General features: G+C 35.6%; 2 protein-coding genes across 4 annotated transcripts; one reads left to right on the forward strand and one right to left on the reverse strand.

Moving 5' to 3' along the window:
- Nucleotides 1-572: 572 nt before the first annotated feature.
- On the reverse strand, nt 573-10455 carry LOC106873392 (uncharacterized). 3 transcript variants are annotated; one of them, XM_014920738.3, is made up of 8 exons: nt 10372-10455; nt 7731-7821; nt 6342-6445; nt 4960-5159; nt 3832-3963; nt 2944-3028; nt 2346-2556; nt 573-1866 (listed from the first exon to the last, which is right to left on the reverse strand). In XM_014920738.3, the coding sequence occupies exons 1-8, from the start codon at nt 10438-10440 to the stop codon at nt 911-913; spliced, it is 1848 nt and encodes a 615-aa protein (XP_014776224.1). In that variant the 5' UTR covers nt 10441-10455; the 3' UTR covers nt 573-910. The 3 variants fall into 3 exon arrangements, with proteins under 3 accessions (XP_014776224.1, XP_089218381.1, XP_089218380.1); XM_089362255.1 differs by having other exon boundaries at nt 10219-10455; XM_089362254.1 differs by lacking the exon at nt 10372-10455 and adding an exon at nt 10177-10315.
- A 4147-nt stretch (nt 10456-14602) lies between these two features.
- On the forward strand, nt 14603-20246 carry LOC106873389 (uncharacterized). Its single transcript, XM_052972664.2, has 2 exons — nt 14603-15424; nt 17605-20246. Exon 2 carries the CDS (start codon nt 18575-18577, stop codon nt 19520-19522), a length of 948 nt encoding a protein of 315 aa, XP_052828624.1. The 5' UTR covers nt 14603-15424; nt 17605-18574; the 3' UTR covers nt 19523-20246.
- Nucleotides 20247-20504: the final 258 nt, after the last annotated feature.

Here is a 20504-nt window from a genome sequence, read left to right on the forward strand (position 1 = left end):
CCAACCGAGCCTTCACGATACCCTTAAATCCAGGAACTTTTCAGCACCATGTCATGTGTGTGTGTGTGTGTGTGTGTGTGTGTGTGTGTGTGTGTGTGTGTGTGTGTGTGTGTGTGTGTGTGTGTGTGTGTGTATATATACATACACACACATTTGTTTTTATTATATTAAGTTATATTAAAAACAATTTACATTAAAGTGAAGGATTACTCAATACTTTTTTGTGGAGTATATGTTTGTTAAACTTTTACAAGAGTGATGACAGACTTCTTGTAAAAGAATCATATATATACATATATATATTATTGAAACTAGCTGTAAAGACTTCACAAACCATTACTCAGTTGTGAAGTCTTTTCAGCTTCAACAAATTCATTTTACTCTACCTTCAGTATTCAAGTATTATTTTATCCACCTTTGTTTTGCACCTATGTACTCACATGTACATACATACATACTTACACATATATACACATACATATATATACATATATATATATGACACACATGCGTGTGTGTGCACTTACAAGCATATGCATTCATTGGGCTTAGTTAAAAGGAAAAGACAAAAGAATGGTGCCTAAAAGCATCAGAATAAGAAAGCTTTCTCTTTATATATGTCAATATATATAACAATGTTTCATGATTTACTTTCAACTTTTGGCTTTGGCTTTCTTTCTAAACTATGTTGTTCACAGCCATTTTTTAAAAAACTGGAGATCACGTCACATATATATATATATATATATATACAGACTTTGCTCCAGTAAGGGTTACTTAGCTTGGTTTTGGTGTTCTCTCTGTCTCTCCTTCATTACTAAGTTCCTGCTCAAATGGAATTTCAATTGTTTTAAATACACAGACGGGAAAGAGAGAGAGGGAGAGATTTTGCGTTGGGTTGGGTTCACAATCAATTTTCCCCACAACCGGCCGACTCTTCTTGACCTCGAGAAATATTACTGCTCTCGTTTGAGTGTATAGGAGAGTTCTGACTGTCTACATACATCATCTTTGATTTGGGATTATTGGGGACAGAGTGTAGAGAAAGAGAAGGGGTTTGATGATTGGAGGTAGGAGTTAAAGATATGTCTGTTGGGAGAGGACATTGAGGAAAATTAGTTGTTAAAGTCTGTTGATTCTGAATACTCCGAGTTGAATACTTTGTCGTAGGAATATTAGGAGCTGGTACAGTATTATTATTTACTGCTAATTTCAAGTAAGGACCAATTTCACCCTGTTCTGTAGTAGCTGCATCGGAAGGTTGAGTTTGTTTATGGAAACTTTGAATGTCATTAATATGTTGGTTTGACGAGCCAATTTCGTGCTCCTCTCGACAGTTATGTGGTTTACACTTTGGTAACGAGCAACGAGTTGCTTTCGAGTAATTACACATAACAGAAGATGAATTATCATCAGGTTTATTCATTTTGGGATAGTTCTGTGTTGATTTCAAACTGGCACCAACTGGAAGTATTACATAATTAGGCTCTTGATTCAGTTCTTCATCACCATTCAGAGAGTGTTTTAAAGAATGGGATTTCAAAGAAGTATGTTCGGTTGTGTTCCTTAGCATGGTGGAAGTGTTGTTATAGCTGTTGGTCATTGACCTCATAGAGATCTTGTTACTTGGACTGGAAATGGTGTTGTAATGGGGGAAATTCTGGATACTTGCTTGTACTGGAGCTGATAGTTTGTTGAGGAGGGTGTCGATATTTTGGGTGTCAGTTCTGATCGGGTTGGCAGAGTGTGAAGAAGAAAGATTGAAATCTTCGTTAGCCTGCTTACAAAGCCAATCTTTGGCATCAAAGTTCTTCAAGATGACTTCCATTTGTAACTTTCTCTTACTCTCATCATTTTTCAAGAAATCTTAAAAGAAAAAAGTAAACAGGTAATTTATTAGCTATGAAATGAAAGAAATAATTTATTAATTATCCCCATCACCCACTTTATAGTCACCCATCCTGTCCCTTTATTAATACTCCCCACCTTATTGCCTCATCAATACCTGCCGTCTCTTCAATAAAACCCCATCCCCTCATTAATAAACTACCCAAACACACACTATCACCTCACTAATAAACTACACACAGTCACTTCATTAATAACCCCTCCACACACACTATCACCTCATCAACAATGTCCCACCCACTCATTAACATCTCCCCCATCACCTAATAAACACTTCCCATCATCTCATGTGATCTCATTACCAACTCTGTTACCTCATTAATAACCTAATTATCTTAACTTGAGAGTTGCAAATCAAAACAAAAACAATTATACAGTGGAATTAAATTAAAGTACAATAACTTCTGGAGAATAAATTAAAAATCAATAATAGGTACCTGTAATTAAATGATTATTGGTTGTAAGCCTTTGACAGTCTTTCTTGTCGTTATCAACGGCCTCAATAAATGCATGGACATTCTGAGGTGCAAATGAACTGTTTGACTGTGATGTCTTGTTCAGTTTGTTCACCTTTCTTTCATACACTTCGACTTCAGCTTCCAAGCGTTCCAACTGTTTCTCTTCATCAGATACCAGTGAGCTTATTTTCTAGAAAATTGAGAAAAACAAAACAAATGGTTTGCTTCTGGTGATACCATTAAAGGGAGAAAATCTCTTCTCGGTTAAGCTGAAGTTGACAAATACGTATCTATAATCTTTTCTTATACTTGCCTCAGTTATTTGACTGCAACTATGCTGGGGCACCACCTTGAAGGGTTTTACTCAAACAAATCAACCCCAGAACTTAGCCTTTTTTCCAAGCCTGTCCTTTCGGGGTTGATAAAATAAGTACCAGTCAAATATTAGGACCAACTTCCCCCTTCTCTCAAAAACTGAAGGCCCTGTGCCAAAATTTTAAACCATTATTGAATTTGATTTTATAAAAACTATGAAGAAATATTATATTTTGAAAAAATATTATATTTTCCAACTTACTTCAAGCTGTGTTAACAAGTTTGCTGAAAGCTCTTTAACCAAGCCAACTTCCCGAATATCTCCTCTTTCATCATTGAACCGATTCCTATCAGGTGAGAAAATATAAATTTTAATATGAGTTATTTGTGTTGTAGTTTGGAAGTATTGAGAAGTTTGAAAATAGAGTCTTTATGAACTGAAGTCAAATGATTACAGCCTAACTCTCAACAAGTAACATTTCAGAAAGTGTCACATCTTAGCAAACACTAACACAGCAAGTATGAAGTGTGTGTGTGTGTGTGTGTGTGTGTGCGCACACATGTATATATGCGTGAGTGTGTATGTGTACAGATTTGTGTGTGTGTGGATTTTAGTGCTTGCTAGGTTGTGGCACTTGCTGAAATGTTACTTGTTGAGTTTTTACGTGCTGAGCTGTGATGCTCTCCTAGGATATATATCTAAAAACAAACAAGGTTTTCTGGATAGCAACACAAAAATATCCAATATCTTGGTGAGCTGTGCTTTTCCCAAACCAAACATCACATTATTTCAGTTATGTGCAGAAGGGAAGTTTACGATAACAGCACAAAAGTAAAACAGAATATAAATTATATCTGTAGTGCTGCTTTAATAGTAGATTAGGAAGATCGTTCAATAGTCATGACTGGAAGAAGGGAAAGCAGGAAAACAATAGTTAAATGATACTATGCTTGTAACAATATGGACTACTAAAACAATTGGCAAAAATACATTACATGCTACCAAGTCAGCCTCAATTCCAAGGGACAGCCATAGTGTATGCATACATTTGACAGAATAGTCTGAAAGCTAACAGGTTAAAACAACATTTAAAACTGCATGAATAAATTATAATTACATTTTAAAGTGTAATTTATAAAAAATACATACTCAAACGTTTGCACAACAGTTTGGTAAATACCAGTTTGCAGGTTATTGGCTGTACCATATGGTTTGTATTGGGAATGTGTGGTGTCACCAAGGTTTATCACAGACAGTGAAATTGGTAAAAACTCATTAGAACTAGAAAATAAAAGAAATATAAACAAACAAGAATGAGAGATTGTAAATGAGACAAATACTAGATTCAAGGAGAAAGATAAATCTTTTCACCACGTAAATACTGATCAGTATATATAAAGGATAAAATCATTTTAAGAATAGGAAAATTTGCTGGCAACCAGCCGTGAGGATCGAATTCACACCCCACCAATATCCGGTTGGAGTGCTCTACCCTTTAAGCTAAACTGCCAACCAGCAAATTCTTCTGCAATTTTAGAAGTTATGAAGTCATCCACAAATGCTAGATGTCTTATTCTACAATATATTTCAATGCTTCGAAAACAAACTTATGTTTGTTTACATATGACATAATATATATGACATCTAGTGTTTCTGGATTACTTCATAACTTCTAAAATTGCAGAGGAATTCACCAGTCGGCAGTTCAGCTTTAAGGGTAAAGCATTCCAACAGAATATTGGAAGGGTGTCAGTTCGATCCTCATGGCTGGTTGCTGGCAAATTTTTCTGCTCTTAAAAGGACTTTATCCTTTATATATACAGTTCAGTATTTACATGTTGAAAAAAATCTATCTTTCTACTTGTTCAACAATACATTTCAACGCTTCGAAAACAAACTTATGTTTGTTTAAATATGACTAAATTCAAATTTCGGCACAAGACCAGCAATTTGGTGGGAGGGCATAAGTGGACTGCATCAAATCCCTGTCAGTTATCAACTGGTACTTATTTTATAGATCCCAAAAAGCATAAAAGGCTGTCGACCTTGGCGTATCCCTATTTCTGTTTGTCACCACCCAATGCTTGACGACTGGTATTTGTTTGAGCTACCTCGGGTTTCATGACCAGAGTGTTAAATTTACTTCATCGTTTCTTGTCGGTAACGTCAACATGGTAGGTGTATCAGTTCTGTGTGAGTTAAATAATGCTCACATATACAAGAAAACGTGAAGGCCAAATGAGCATTATTAATGAATAATGGTGGAAAATTATTTACCTGTGTGAAAACTTGTACAGTACATGATCATATGAATGCGTTGCCATGTTGTAAGAAGTGGAAGCTGTGGTTAAAAGGAAAACAAAATTCTCTGGTTGGGTAATATCCAGAAACTGCACCAGGTTCTTGTGAACAGCATTTTCTAAGAGAGAGACTTGTAAAGTGGAGTTCCGTCGGAAACGATACCAACCAACTATATCCTTGACATAAAAAAAAAAAAAATTATAATAAATCAACGGATGACAGAGTAATTCAAATTATTTGTCACAAACTATAAATACATCAAGTACAACAAAAAAATGATAATACTGTTTGTAAGTTTAACTGGAATGGTTTGAATACACAAATTTATTATTCAGATTGCTGGCAAATGTGATGCTTAATTATTTACATTGTTTTCAATTAATCATGCATTATATCATACCTTCAGTATTTTAATGAGATTGTAGGGTAGGTGTGAGAAACCAGTTGGAACATAAAACAGATAGAATATTTGAAGCAAACATGGCCTGTTTGAATGCTAAAAGGTCAAAATATTAATCAGTTTGTGCTATTTAAATGTTCTTCTAACTTTAGTGTGTTTCAGCCATCACCATCCTTGAGCACATCTACTTATTGCAAATAGCTGACAGAATTTTCATTCAGACAATTAACCCTTTAGTGTTCAGATTACTCTGTTGAATGTAATGTTTTTTCACTAAAATTGATTAGAATTAACCATGGATTATCTTATAGCGTTGCTGTTTCAATGATGTGATTGTTTATTTCTAGAATGTCAGTGTAGGCTAGGTGTGAGAGGCTAGATATGGCCAGTTCGAATGTAAAACATGTAGAATATCTGGGCAATACATAGCTGGTTTAAACACTAAAGGGTTAAGAAAGGTTTCTTAAATGTAACATAACCATTAAATAATGTAATTACACATGAGATGTGGGTTATGTAAGCTGGGGAAGGAAATAAAATGAAAAGATATGACCTCCCCACAAAACTGCCAACATATAAGCAATTTTTTTTCATAAGTTTGTACTAACAAACTGTGCCAGTTTAGTTTGTTTTCAATATTTATTATTATTATTATTAACAATAATTGTGCCAAGGTAGATATATGCTTACCAGGCTTCCTAACCTATGGTACTTGATCACCCACCTGTACTACAGCCAAATTAGGCAAAGGGCGATTTTTTTTTATATATTTACAAATATTAAAAAAAGTGTTTCTTGAATGCCAGCACTTATGGTGTCTAAGACCATATGAAAGTTTGTAAAAGTATATGTTAAAAAAAAATTAATCATTATAAATTTATAATCTAAAGAAACCAAATAATTTAGAAAAAAAAAAACATTTAAGATAAAATTTAAAGCAATGAATAAAGGTGCAAACCTTCTGTTTGTCTTTTAATATTGCTTTTAGGTTCTCAGGAATAATCTTTCCTCTTCGGTCGTAGAAACGATTTGTATGTGAACATGGGAGGTGAGAGGAGATATCTGTAGAGAAAGAGTAAATGAATGCATTTTATCAAATCAGATAAACAGGTTGAATATTATTATTATCATTATTATTATTACTACTGTAAGGAAGGACATCCAGCCATAAAAAACCATGCCAAAACAGACACAGAAGCATAGCACAGGTTCCTGCCTGGCCCATTTGTCTATCCTTTCTAACATTAACCACTTCTAAGGCAGCAAGCTGGTGGAATCGTTAGCACACTGGGCAAAGTGCTTAGCAGCATTTCATTTATCTTCACATTCTGAGTTCAAATTCCACTGAGGTCAACCTTGCCTTTCATCTTTTTGGAGTCAAAAAATTAAGTACCAGTTGAATACTGGAGTCAATGTAATCAACTTACCCCTACCCCTGAAGTTGCTGGCCTCATGCCAAAATTTTAAACCAATACTAACCACTTCTTACCATTTTTTTTTTTTTTCAGCGAGTTAATCAAAGCCCGGATCTAGTTCAAAACGGGGGCGCCAGTATTTTCTTAACGAAACACTTTGAAACTTGGGACACTGGTAGAATGTGTCATATAAAACATCTTTTTCTCTTAGTCTTCTTAAGAAAAATTATTATATTGCAACTTATTTCATGTTAAAGTTGTCGTATTTCTGTAATTTCAACCAATGACTGACGTCCATTCAGCCGATATACAGTAAGCGCTGACTACGTAAACAAATGATTCTCAAACGATTCTGGCGGTGATAAAATTATTATTTCCTTGTCAAAAAATGGCTGAAGCATATTGGCAGTAGCTAATAAACCTTTCTATTATAGGCACAAGGCCTGGTTTTTGAGGGAAGGGTTAGGGAAAATGTTGTACACATACAGTTCAGGCAGATGTTAACGAAATTATATTAAAAATAAAACGAAGGAAAACGAACACACGTGTGTTGCCTCTCTGCAAAATGTCAGAAGTAATGGAGATTAAATACGCTTTACACCGCTTAAACTACCAAAGGAACCGCTTAACTGCCAAAGGAGCAACTGTAAACAGCTGAATACTTGTCAGTGATTGGTTGAAATTATCGAAATAAGACAATTTTTTACATGAAATAACTTCGAAAACAAACATTTTTTTCTGTTCTATAACACAAAATAGATAAGTATACGAAGTTTGAAAGTCTTTCGGTACCAAAAACACTACATAAAACATAAATGAAAACTGGTGCCCCCGTTTTGAACTAGATTCCAAAGCCCCTAAGATGATAATGAAAGTGAAAGTTGAAAGTTCAATAACTACCAAAAAAAAAGTAATGAAAAAAGTACACTTACGGACATAAGTCTCCACTTTAGTAGCATTAATTTGGGAATCGCTGACTGTGTCTTTAACATTAACAATTATTTTTCCCATCAAAAAACCAAACTAAAATAGAAAAAAGAAAAAAAAGTGAAAAGTGACAAGCCACAGAAACTATGGAAAATTTGCCAACTAGAGAATCTAAAACAATGACACTGTTTTGCTTAGGCAGCGTTAATGAGGACAGATAGCAATGACCTACACATACTCAGGCACATATATACATCACACCCAAGGACACACACACACACACACATATATCGTTTAACGTCCGCTTTCCATGCTAGCATGGGTTGGACAATATATATTATATATATATATATATATATATATATATATATATATATATAGTGTATAAAAGGGGTTGTAGTTGAAGCTGTGTGCATGGAGGGATCTTTTCAGTCTACATCTACCAAATCCACCCAAAAGGCTTAGATCAACCTGAGGAAGACATTTAGCCAAGGTGTCATGCAGTAGCACTGAACTCAAAGCCATGCAACTGGGAAGCAAACTTCTTAATCACACAGATATGCCTTCACTTAAGAAAAAAAAAAAAAGTATAATAAAAACCAACAAAAGATATCATTTATAAATACTTTAGGTTTTAATGCTCAGCCTATCTGAGCATAGATAATAACTAACTTTAAGCGCTCCAGCTGATAAGAATTAGAACAGAACGTTCTTTTGTTACTGTACCTACAACAACCATTCTCAAGTGTAGAAATAGTAACCAAATCTCACCCCTATCATCTTAAATGAGGAAAGGACACATTAGATAATGCAAGAACTAAAATGATATGATATTCATGGATAAAGTGCCTTTAATTATGTCTGCTCAATGAAGGATAGCTTTATGTTTTTTTATCCTTTGTTAATGACATAACGGACAAAGGACAGCTCCCATGAATTTTTTTTCAAAGTTTCTGTGACCAAAGAAACAACTCTTGAGACCAGAAACCCGAGCATAAACGCTTACAACAAAATGAACTCTGCTAAAAGCACACAAGGAGGGTGGGGGACCATGTAGTGGCATTAAGCCAGGTAATGAATCAAGAATGTGAACCACCAAAAGAGCCTCTATGTAGACGCTCGTCATGCTGGAAACAGCAGTCAAATTTCCGTCAAATCATAGTCGACCGTCTTTTAAAAATCCGAAGGACACAATTAACATGCTCATAAATAATAAAGAAAAATGGGATGGTCATAACCGGATTATCTTGTCTGAAATTTGATCAATCCGGGTTTACTTGGAGGAAATAACAACTCAAAAGCAAGAACTGTCCCTCTGATAGGTTTTCCTAGTTTCCTACAAGCATATTTCACTCACAAGAATAGTCTCAGGTACCGTGCAATGAGATTGAACCCATAACTACAGAATAACGTTTAAACTACAGTTATTGCAAACAAGACGAAAGTATATATTTATTGAATGTATCTTTCGTAAGTTTGCATAAAGATAGGTTTTTAAAAAATGAACGAGATAGGACACTTATTCGTATAACAAAACATTAAAAAGCTTAAGCAATACCACCTGCTTCGCGAAGGAGAAAGTGGGGTTGATAGTCTTTTGGTTGAAGAAATAAGTGTTGGAAAGTTGCGTTCATAAACAGAATGGGCAGGTGACTAATGGTCAGCAAATAGGTCAAGGAATAATTAAATAAAATAATTTCAATGTGACTAACGCTTTAGTAAGTAACAATCGTCATTTAATTGGTGGTTTGGATTAATTACTAGAAAAAAAATATCGAGGATTAAAAATGACGTAGCAGTTAATTATTTTTCTTTTTTATCATTATTTTACTATTCTTTATGTTTCGAATATATAAAAATCGTAAAATTATTCTCGCCAAGTTATATCGGTTTTATTTAAAACAATTTAAAAAAATATCTATACTTTACCGTCGCAAAGAGTGAAAAACTCAAGAAATAGCCTAATATTTATAAGCAATTTATAAATATTAAAAAAATATTTCCGCGAGCAAACAAACAAAAAAAAAAAAAAACGAATATGAAAAAATTCTTTAAAGTGGTGTAATAGTCTCCTCATTCCAAGAAAGATGACTAATAAATCGCGATGCCAAAAATAGTAGCAGACGAACAATTCCAAGGTAAACGCAACCGAGTGGACGGAGAAAACATTAAGTGGTAATAGATGAATTATATCAACTACACACAAGATACAGACACACAAGTAAATTATACAATAAGTCTAAACAGTTAATAATAATTGAAAATATTGTTTTTAAATAAAATAAACACAATATATATACATATAAAGACAATATATGAAACGGATGGAATCTGACAATAACAATAATAGAATTAGTGTGGAAAATTAAAAGAATTAAAAGGTTAAATAAAGCAACATTGGAATTTTAAATTATTTTTCTGGGGTTCTGAAAATATACGGAGGAAAATTACATTTGATAAGAATGTACCCCAAGGAAAAAATTAGTTTCTCACTGAAGAATCATTGAGACGATAAAGTTGAGAGAAAATATAGATAAAAAACAACGGTTTGGGATATATTAGAAGGGTGTAGAGGTATCGTTATGTTGACCAATGCTGAAACGAAGTGTCGTGTAATGGTTAGATGTTTGTAAATAGTTGACTAACCTGGTCACCAGAAATTATTTGCTCATAAGACAGGGAAGAAGCCACTGCGCCACTTACACAGGCAGCCATTTTCCTGACAAATGTAATTGACTCACTTACTTCCGCTTCCGCCTTCCCTAGATTCTTCTTATTAAAAACCTTCTCTCAATTATAAAAAAAATATTAATTGGGGAAATAATTTCATAGTCTTAATTACCCAACTGAGGTACTTTTTGGGTTTTTTTTTTTTTTAACTACCTTCCGTTCCGTTCGTTCTAGTTTCATTTCTTTTCTCTTTTTCTTTTTTCTTTTTCGATTCTACGCAGCGTCAGATACTTTAATTAAATCAAATTTGCATACACGCTCACCAATAAATTTGCAGGACAGTTATTTATTGTCGATTAAATTGACTCCAGTACTTGGCTAGTATTTTATTTCGTTAGACCCCTGACGGGTGGAAGGTAAAATCGACCTTGGCAGAATTCGAACTCTGCACGTAAAGGGTCGTAACTATGGCAAGGCGTTTTAACCGACGCTCTAACAAGTCTGCCAATCCATGTTAAAAGTAGCATATTCTCTTGTGTTTTTTTCAAAGCAATATATTGCTAAGAGTCCAGGCGACAATAATTAAACTAATGAAGGACCCTTTATACAGTCTCTCAACCTCCAAGAAGAAGCAGCCAAATTCCTCTCAAATCATATCCTAGCATCTTAAAAAGGTAAAATATAGATAGATATAGATATGCAAGAAGTGAATGTCACTGTTAGAGCGCCTTAACTCATAAGGTTGCATGGTCAAGGCTGTAACTAAATAACATTTCCATTGAGACAACGTCTGTGAGGTTACTCAAACTGTTAGAAATAACAGCAAAAACTCTCCTCAAACAATACTTTACCATTTCTGAAAAGAAAGAAATTGTATTGGGGAGTTTTGGTTACATTGACCACTTTATAGGCCGACATAGATTAGTGGAGCCACAGAACTTATATTCAATTTTAACCTTTGTAGATTGAGGTCTGTTCCTACTTCTTCTTCATCATCATCATCATCCATTAATATCCATTTTCCATGCTGGCATGGGTTGGATGATTTGATCAAGGCTGGCAAGCTGAAGAACTACATCAAGTTCCAGTCTGATTTGGCTTGATCTCTGCAGCTGGATGCCCTTCCTAACACCCAACCTTTTTGCAGAGTGTGCTGGGTGCTTTCTATGTAGTCCCAGCACAGACACTATTACACAGTGCCAGCATGGGCGCTTTATACAGGGCGCTAGCACAGGGTTCTTGCAGGCCAATCCTTTACTGCAGGGGAATGTCATTAACCCTCTTCTGCTGCAGAGGAAGGGCTTTTTTTAAATACTTATTCTACCAAATTAGTCAAAAGTTTCCCCATGATCATAAAATAAAGATCATGTTTTGTCCTAAACAGTTTCCTAAACTTTTTTTTTTCCTTTATTTTACCTTTTATTTCAATCACTGGCCTGAGACCATGCTAGAGCACAGCCTTGAGACGGCTTAGTCAAACAAATTGACCCCAGGACTTATTTTTTAAAGCGTGGGATTTATTCAATTGGTATTTTTGCCAAACTGCTAAGTTACAGGGATGTAAACAAACCAACACTGGTTGACAAGTGCTGGTGATAGGGAGTCAAATACAGACACAAACGTACATACATACATATATGCATACATGCATGCATACATACACACACAAAAACCTACACACACATATTATAGACTGCAGCTATAGTAGAAAACTCTTGCCCAAGGTGCCACACAGTGGGATTGAACCTGAAACCATGTGGTTGCAAAATGAACTACTTAACCACACAACCATGCCTCATATATAAAAAAAATAATAATAAAATAAATCATGAGACTATTATGACATTTTTATTTTTCTACTTGAACATTGCAAATGATCACATCAGAGAAATGACTCACTTTGTATCCCCATTTTGAAACAGCCTTTTAAAAGATAATATGGCTGTGTCCCAGTCTGGGTTTGACGACCTGAAAAGGTCATGGAAAATACCTCCCCTTCTCTGATAAAGTTATCAAACAAAGTGGAAATAAATGAAAAACAAAAAAAAAAAGACTTTGGTGATTAGATAGCTTTATAATTTCCCAATTGGTTGGTTTAAATTGTCTATTTTTGTGATATCTAGACTGTAGGCTGTCATCTTCATGGTTTTTCTTTCTTCTTCAATAAAGCTGGTTGTTCTATTAATCAGATCAACTGGAACCCTTGTTGTCATAACTGACAGAGTTATATATATATATATATATATATATATATATATATATATATATATATATATATATTACTCTTTACTCTTTTTTACTCTTTTACTTGTTTCAATCATTTGACTGTGGGCATGCTGGAGCACCGCCTTTAGTCGAGCAAGTGAACCCCAGGACTTATTCTTTGGAAGCCTAGTACTTATTCTATCAGTGTCTTTTGCCGAACCGCTAAGTTACGGGGATGTAAACACACCAGCATCGGTTGCCGAGCGATGTTGGGGGGACAAACACAGACACACAAACATATACACACACACAAACATATACACACACACATACATATATATATAAATCGGGATGGCACCTGTGCCCAGCGCCGCCTTTCTGGCACTTGTGCCCGTGACATGTGTAAGGATTTTCGAGCGAGATCATTGCCAGTGCCCCTGGACTGGCTCTTGTGCGGGTGGCACGTGAAATGCACCATTTTGGGCGTGGCAGTTGCCAGTACCGCCTGACTGGCCTTCGTGCGGGTGACACATAAAAGCACCCACTACACTCTCTGAGCGGTTGGCGTTAGGAAGGGCATCCAGCTGTAGAAACTCTGCCAAATCAGATTGGAGCCTGGTGCAGCCATCTGGTTTCACCAGTCCTCAGTCAAATCGTCCAACCCATGCTAGCATGGAAAGCGGATGTTAAATGATGATCATGATATATATATATATATATATTTATATATATATATATACATATATATGACAGGCTTCTTTCAGTTTCCGTCTACCAAATCCACTCACATAGGGTAGCTAATATGTTAGAAATTCCACATACATCAATCTACAGAATCCTGCAAAGTGATCTGAATAAAAAAGCTTATTACATTCAAGTTTTCCACAACTTACAAGAGGATTATCCAAGCAGATCAACGACGTACACTGAGCTTATTGATCAAATTGAAAGGGCAGATTTAATCCACAAAATTCTGTTCAGTTATGAAGCAACCTTCCACACATGTGAAAAGGTTAATCGTCACAACTGTCACATTTTGGGAAGCAAGAAACCACCTGAGTTTCTTGAACGGGAATGAGATTCACCGAAAGTGAATATTTGTCTTGGTATGACTAAGTCAAAGGCATATAGACCTTTCGTTTTTGTAGAGACTACGGTCACAAGAACTGTGTATCTTGATATGCTTGAACAATTTCTTCAGCCTCAACTTCTTACAAATGGCATTCTTGACACAGCGGTTTTTCAACAGGATGGAGTACGGTGTCATTATGTAAAGACTGTACATAACTATCTTGACAGGTGTATGTGTGTGTGTAAGCATGGATGTGTTCATGGTGAGAAGCATTATATTTGCAAGCACACATACATAATATATATATATATATATATATATATATATATATATATATATATATATATATCAGTACTGCCTGACTGGCCTTCGTGCCGGTGGCACGTAAAAGCACCCACTACACTCTCGGAGTGGTTGGTGTTAGGAAGGGCATCCAGCTGTAGAAACTCTGCCAAATCAGATTGGAGCCTGGTGTTGCCTCCTGGTCCACCAGTCCTCAGTCAAATCGTCCAACCCATGCTAGCATAGAAAGCGGACGTTAAACGAGGATGATGATGATATATTTGGTTAATAAGATCAAAATAGGATAAAAATCTTTTACGAGAATTTTATCAGGAAGCTAGTGTGTAAAAAAATTCCTAAGGGAAATTTCTATTCCCAAGAATATATATACTTATTCGTTATATATATATATACGACGGGCTTCTTTCAGTTTCTGCATACCAAATCCACTCACAAGGCTTTGGTCGGCCCGAGGTTATAGTAGAAGACACTTGCCCAAGGTGCCACGCAGTGGGACTGAACCAGGAACCATGTGGTTGATAAGCAAGTTACTTACCACACAACCACTCCTGCGCCTATACGTTTAATTTAAAAAAAATTTTTCATTTTTGTTTTTTTCGTTTTTATATTGTCCCCTTGTGGGTAATAAAAAAAAATCTCTTTCTTCCTTCTCGCTTACGCCGAGAAACGCTGCAAGCCGGCAGCTCACAGCGGGCTCTTATCCCGCTCTAATAACTTCACCTGTTATCTCCAGATGTAATTAACCTCACGTGAACGGAGCTATAACGAACCACGCGCTGCCATAAAGATGGTCGCAGGGAACGAACCACATGAACGAGAACTAAGATAAACGTCTACTGAACTGCACTCCGCTCGAGTGGTTATGTCAGAAATATGTAATAATCTCGCTTAGTTTGTTCTGCATGCAGTAAAAACACGCGGCGCCAATTATAAAACAGGGTTTTTGTATTTATTCCTAATGAAAGACCTTGTTTGTCTTGTGTGTGATTACTGGAAGATCGGGGATCCTTAAAGTGATGTAAGTCTCTTCAGTATCGTAAAGAGTGAATAAAAGAAACGAGGAATTTTAAAGACTTGTCTGTGATGATAACTTTGCCACGTGTTGTGGAAATCGGAAAATAATGCGTGTCTGAGAAAGAAAAAAAGAAAAATATTTCTTATACAAACACAAGGCTGTGGATTTTCATTATTTCATCTCCAGTACTTTCCTGTTATTCCTTGTATCATCTAATCGACGAATGAACGACCAAACCCTGGTAATATCTTGATAAAAATACAAATGTGAAAAGATCGCCCAAGTGGCTTCTCGTTACCGTCCTAGTAAATGCTATGATTCAATTTTGAGAGAAAAAAAGAATCTGTACTTGACTGGTATTTTATTCGATTCCCAAAAGCTGGAAAAACAAAGCTGACGTTAGAATTTGAACTCAAAATTCACCAACTTCTCTCGTAGGTATTTCTTTTTATTTTATTTACATACTTAAATTTTATTTTCATATCAAAAGTATTGAATTGGGTTACAGAAATAGTTTTAAAAAAGGCTCCCCACCTCCGTTGTTTAAAATGTGGGATACAAAAAAATCGGAAAACCCCCCGCAAAAAATGGATAAAGTTCAACTTATGTGGAGTCCGCCTTTATTGAACCTGATAAGGATTAGTAGTTGGATTAGAATTAAGTCTATGATAATTGGCTTAATCTGAGTGTTATTAACCACATACTTTTTAGAATCAACTTTTGACATAAATAACATTTTTATTTCACTTCGGTGAGATTTGAACACGGAACATAAAGGAGATGAAAAGGGAGAGATACCGATAAATTAATTATCCCTATTTTCAATTCTATGACCCTTTATTATTTAGGAAAGACTTTTATTTATAATAGTCATTAATAGTTAATACTGTTCTATCATATCGTCGTTTCGCTCCAAGTCAATCCTAATTAAGTAGAATTATGATCAAATGTCTTCCAGCCGTGACCCTCCAGGTTCTTTTTTTCCTTCTCGGGCATAGTGGCTTTTTGGAATACATTATGCAATGTGTCCTTTCTTTCTGACAGCATAGTGTGAATTTGAAGGAGATTTAGCTGTAATTTCTAGCAGATCAAATGGACACTTGGAGGCTAGTGAAAAAAGCTCTTATTTATTACCTAAAAACCCCGAACTATAAGTTTTTTTTCTGTTTTTTGTTTTCTTTTTTAATAAATCTACTTAATTTTCTTTGTGAAAGAAAGGCTAAACTCATTCTAGATGCAAAATGCCGATCTTTTATATTATGTATGTAAACTAGGCGATCTGCCATAATCTAATACACACACACACACACACAATACAATTAATATATACAAACGTTAATTTGTAAAAGTTAATGGACAGTAACTATGAAAATGAGCCAAAAAGACATATACACTCCCACATTTACGCACAACACAGAATACGAATGTTTCCCTCTAAAAAGTGACAGGGTAACCCATCCTAACACGTGTAAATTGTTTTGGAAGTATGTATTAATTTGTGTGTGTGTGTATTTGATGCCAAATACATACATTTGTTTGTTTTATTTGATTGTGTGTATATTTGCATCTGTGGGTGTCTTGCGCGTGCATTTGCGTAATTGTTGTTTGCATAATCTCTCTCTCCCCAGACACAACAGTATATATATATATATATACTGTTTTTCTACTCTCGTATTTCGAGCATTTAACAACAATATACGTTTTCGATAAAACAGTTGTTCCCGCAAAGCAAATTAAATAGAATTTGGGATTTTGCGGAGGGTTAGAATTGGTAGCAAAAACAGGAAGGGCTGCTAAGCCTAAACGAGGCTGTGGTGGCGAACGCGTAAATCAAGCTAGGACAGGAGACAGACAAGAACACATCTTCCTTGATCCGGCTGTTGTTGTTGGCACTCCGTCGCTTACGACGTCGAGGGTTCCAGTTGATCTGATCAACGGCAACAGCCTGCTCGTGAAATTAACGTGCAAGTGGCTGAGCACTCCACTGACACGTGTACCCTTAACGTAGTTCTCAGGGATATTCAACGTGACACAGTGTGACAAGGCTGACCCTTTGAATTACAGGCACAACATAAACAGGAAGTAAGAGTGAGAGAAAGTTGTGGTGGAAGAGTACAGCAGGGTTCGCCACCATCCCCTGCCGGAGCCTCGTGGAGCTTTAGGTGTTTTCGCTCAATAAACACTCACAACGCCCGGTCTGGGAATCGAAACCGCGAGTCCGCTGCCCTATTTCACGAGCAGGCTGTTCCGTTGATCGGATCAACTGGAACCCTCAACGTCGTAAGCGACGGAGTGCCAACAACATATATCTTCATCATCTTGTGTGCGTGTGCATGCATGAATGTATGTGTGCGAATGTGTCTTCTTGATTTGACATCATGTGATCATGTAATGGTTGTAAACAGGCATCTCTGTTTGGCCGTGGGAAAAGTATTACCTTGCTTGGAAACATGTGGGTTGGCAACAGAAAAGGCATCCAGCCATAGAAAACCTTTCTCAATGAATTCTGTCTGACCCAAGCAAGCATGGAAGAGTAGACATGGAAAATAGCAATGATGATGATGATTCTCCCTATGAAAATCTTATGTTACATCTTTTTTTTTTTTCCTTCTAGGAAATCCTGTAATATCAGAAGTAAAAATAAGACTTCTGAAGTTGTGGAACTTTCCAATGATTTTGAAGACCCAAGTATTATAAGACTGAAACATCAATTAATAGTAACACACAACCAAATGCTAATCAAATACTGCATGTAATCCTGCAACCAAACACCAATTAAAGGTAATACATTACTGAAGCACCTGTAAACCATTGGGAATTGACTGAGTGCGATTACTCCCTCAACGAACAGAAAATTAGGAAGTAATTAACAGAGGCTGCACAGAAAAGGCCATAGATACATACTTATGAAGCTTTCAAAATGCAAATGGAATTGTAACCGAAAACCTGAAGCAATACAAATATTACTCTTTTCCTTTCAACCTGGAATGGCACCATTTTTATTTTGACCCTTCACCCCATTTTTTTATTTTTCATAGAACTTTATGGAATTTACTTCACATTCCATTTTGGGGCTTGGCTTGGTTTGGTTTTTTACTGCAAAATAAATTTGCTTGCATTAAGAAATTATTTCAAGGTTAAAATGATGTCAGTTTAAAATTTCACTAATATATATATATTTTAGATGAAATCAGTTTACATATGGTTGCTTTTATCTTAGCTTTAAGAAGTAATTGATGTTAGCTTGGTTTTAAAGGCCCAAGGCTATAGTAGAAGACACTTGCCCAATGTGCCATACAGTGGGACTGAACCCGGAACCATGTGGTTCATAAGCAAGCTACTAACCACACAGCCACTCCTACGCTTATAATGTTTAATATTTTTATTATTATACTGTAATTTGAGGAATCTCAATAATTTGAAGTCAGACTTTTGACTGAAGTGTCCTAAATTCTTACCCTGTTAACTTTATTCCATTCTGCAAAACTATTCTAGGTCCCTGAGATAAACCATTGTGCTGTGTTTTTAATCTTGAGAACTCACCTTCTAGAAGAAACATAATTAATTTCAGAAGACATTTAACCATGAAATACAAACAGAAGCAGTTGTTTAAGTGTGAAGATTGTGGTAACACTATCTCTGTGGAATCAGACACCTCTTTGATACCAAACCAAATAACCAACAATGTTTTCTTTTGTGCAGTTTGTGGTAAATCATTCTCTCCATATAAACTTTTATTATCAAAAGACCTGCAGAAGAAGAAAGCAATAAACCCTTATGGAATTTGTTGGAAATCTTCATTTCAAACTAAAAAATTTTCCTGTCACCAAACTCTTCGTGGAAATGATAAACCGTTTTATTGTAGAATCTGTGGTAAGTCTTTCGTCCAAAACTGTGATTTAATCCGACATGTACAGATTCACACAGGAGAGAAACCTTACCATTGTGAAATCTGTGGTCAAAAACTATCTCGCAGAAGCACGCTAAACGAACACAAATGGAATCATATGGGAGAGAAACGGTTCCAGTGTGAAATTTGCGGCGAAAGATTTACTCGGAACAGTTCTTTCTCGATGCACAAAAAGAAACACGGCGTGAATAAACATCACCAGTGTGAAGTCTGTGGTAAAACATTCAACGAAGTGAACAGTTTATCTTGCCATAAACGTGTTCACACTGGGGAAAAACCGTACCACTGTGAAATATGTGGAAAAGTATTCACACAAAGTAGTGATTTGACACGTCACAAACGTATTCATACAGGAGATCAACCTTATACATGTATGATTTGCAAGAAAACATTTTCTCAGAATAGCAGTCTTATTCGGCACAAACGTATTCACACAGGGGTGAAACCGCACTACTGTGAAATTTGTGGCAAAACTTTTTGTCAAAATAGCGATTTATCTTCACATAAGCGTAGTCACACGGGAGAGAAACCATATTCTTGTGAGATTTGTGGTAAAAACTTTTCTGTAAGTAGTCATTTATCTCGTCACAAAAAGATTCATACAGGAACGGAACCAATGTGAGGATTCTTAAAATAAGAAAGCAGGTAATTATATTATTTTCTGCTAAAAGTTATATCTTTGGAGACGAAACTGCTCAAATAGGATAAGATTCTTCCAATGTGCAAAAATTTTGATTCACTGATGGTCAAGTAACACTAAATAATTAACAACTTGTTCGGTTGCTTTTTTAAATATTTTAAAAAATGTTCTGAGAAAGAAAAATGAATTAAAAAGATATTTAACCATGAAATCACCTCAACAATACAAACAGAAGACGGTACTGGATAATGTAGCTATCCTGTGCTGATGACATCTATTGAAGCAGAAACATGCCTACAGATGCCCTCTTGTCTCTAGACTGTCAGGTTGTCTTTTTCTTAACCTTTTTACTGCAGACATCAGATACATAAACTAAAAACTTCATCACCCTTAACTACAAAAAACAGTTTTATATACCAATCTATCTTTTGTTGAAGAATGTTATGTTTGAAACCATTTTCTCTTGAGATATGCCAATTTTATTTAGTTAATGTGATTTGCAGAAAATACCAATCATATTTTTTGGCAGATATTTAACATCATTACAAAAATGAACATGAAATTTAACTATGCAGTTAAAGGGTTGAATGGCATGTCAGTTTTGAAGAATTTTTTATTCTTGAGATTATCTCATTTGGAGACGGTCCCAATCATTCTATCTTCTCTGGAAGCAGAGATAATTTCAATAAATCAAAAATTTATCTTGTCTACTCTTTATTTGTCTTTGTTAAAATACATCTCACTGACCTCTGAATTACTTCTCTTAGCTCATTGAAGCAGTTAAGAGAAGTACACAGTAAGATTGGATGGTCATAACTGGAACACATTTGATCATATAGCACTCACTCGGGGTTAAAGAACAACACTTTCTAGAAAGCAAAGCATTCGTCCGAAGGAGGTACATAGATTAAAACTAACGACATACAACCGTCTACTTCAGTTGCACAAACATCTCCAGACACTC

The sequence above is a fragment of the Octopus bimaculoides genome, chromosome 14 (assembly GCF_046866305.1).
Source record: "Octopus bimaculoides isolate indiv1 chromosome 14, ASM4686630v1, whole genome shotgun sequence".
Classification (NCBI taxonomy): Eukaryota; Metazoa; Mollusca; class Cephalopoda; order Octopoda; family Octopodidae; genus Octopus; species Octopus bimaculoides.

What these genes read in the sequence shown, in the direction of transcription:
- LOC106873392 (XM_014920738.3), bottom strand. Translation starts at nt 10,440, where the DNA reads ATGGCTGCCTGTGTAAGTGGCGCAGTGGCTTCTTCCCTGTCTTATGAG. An exon ending in AAATAATTTCTGGTGACCAG is followed by an intron (nt 7,822 to 10,371) that starts GTTAGTCAACTA and finishes TTTCTATTTTAG; the next exon opens with TTTGGTTTTTTGATGGGAAA. An exon ending in ACTGTTGTGCAAACGTTTGA is followed by an intron (nt 3,029 to 3,831) that starts GTATGTATTTTT and finishes CTCACCTGATAG; the next exon opens with GAATCGGTTCAATGATGAAA.
- LOC106873389 (XM_052972664.2), top strand. Translation starts at nt 18,575, where the DNA reads ATGAAATACAAACAGAAGCAGTTGTTTAAGTGTGAAGATTGTGGTAAC.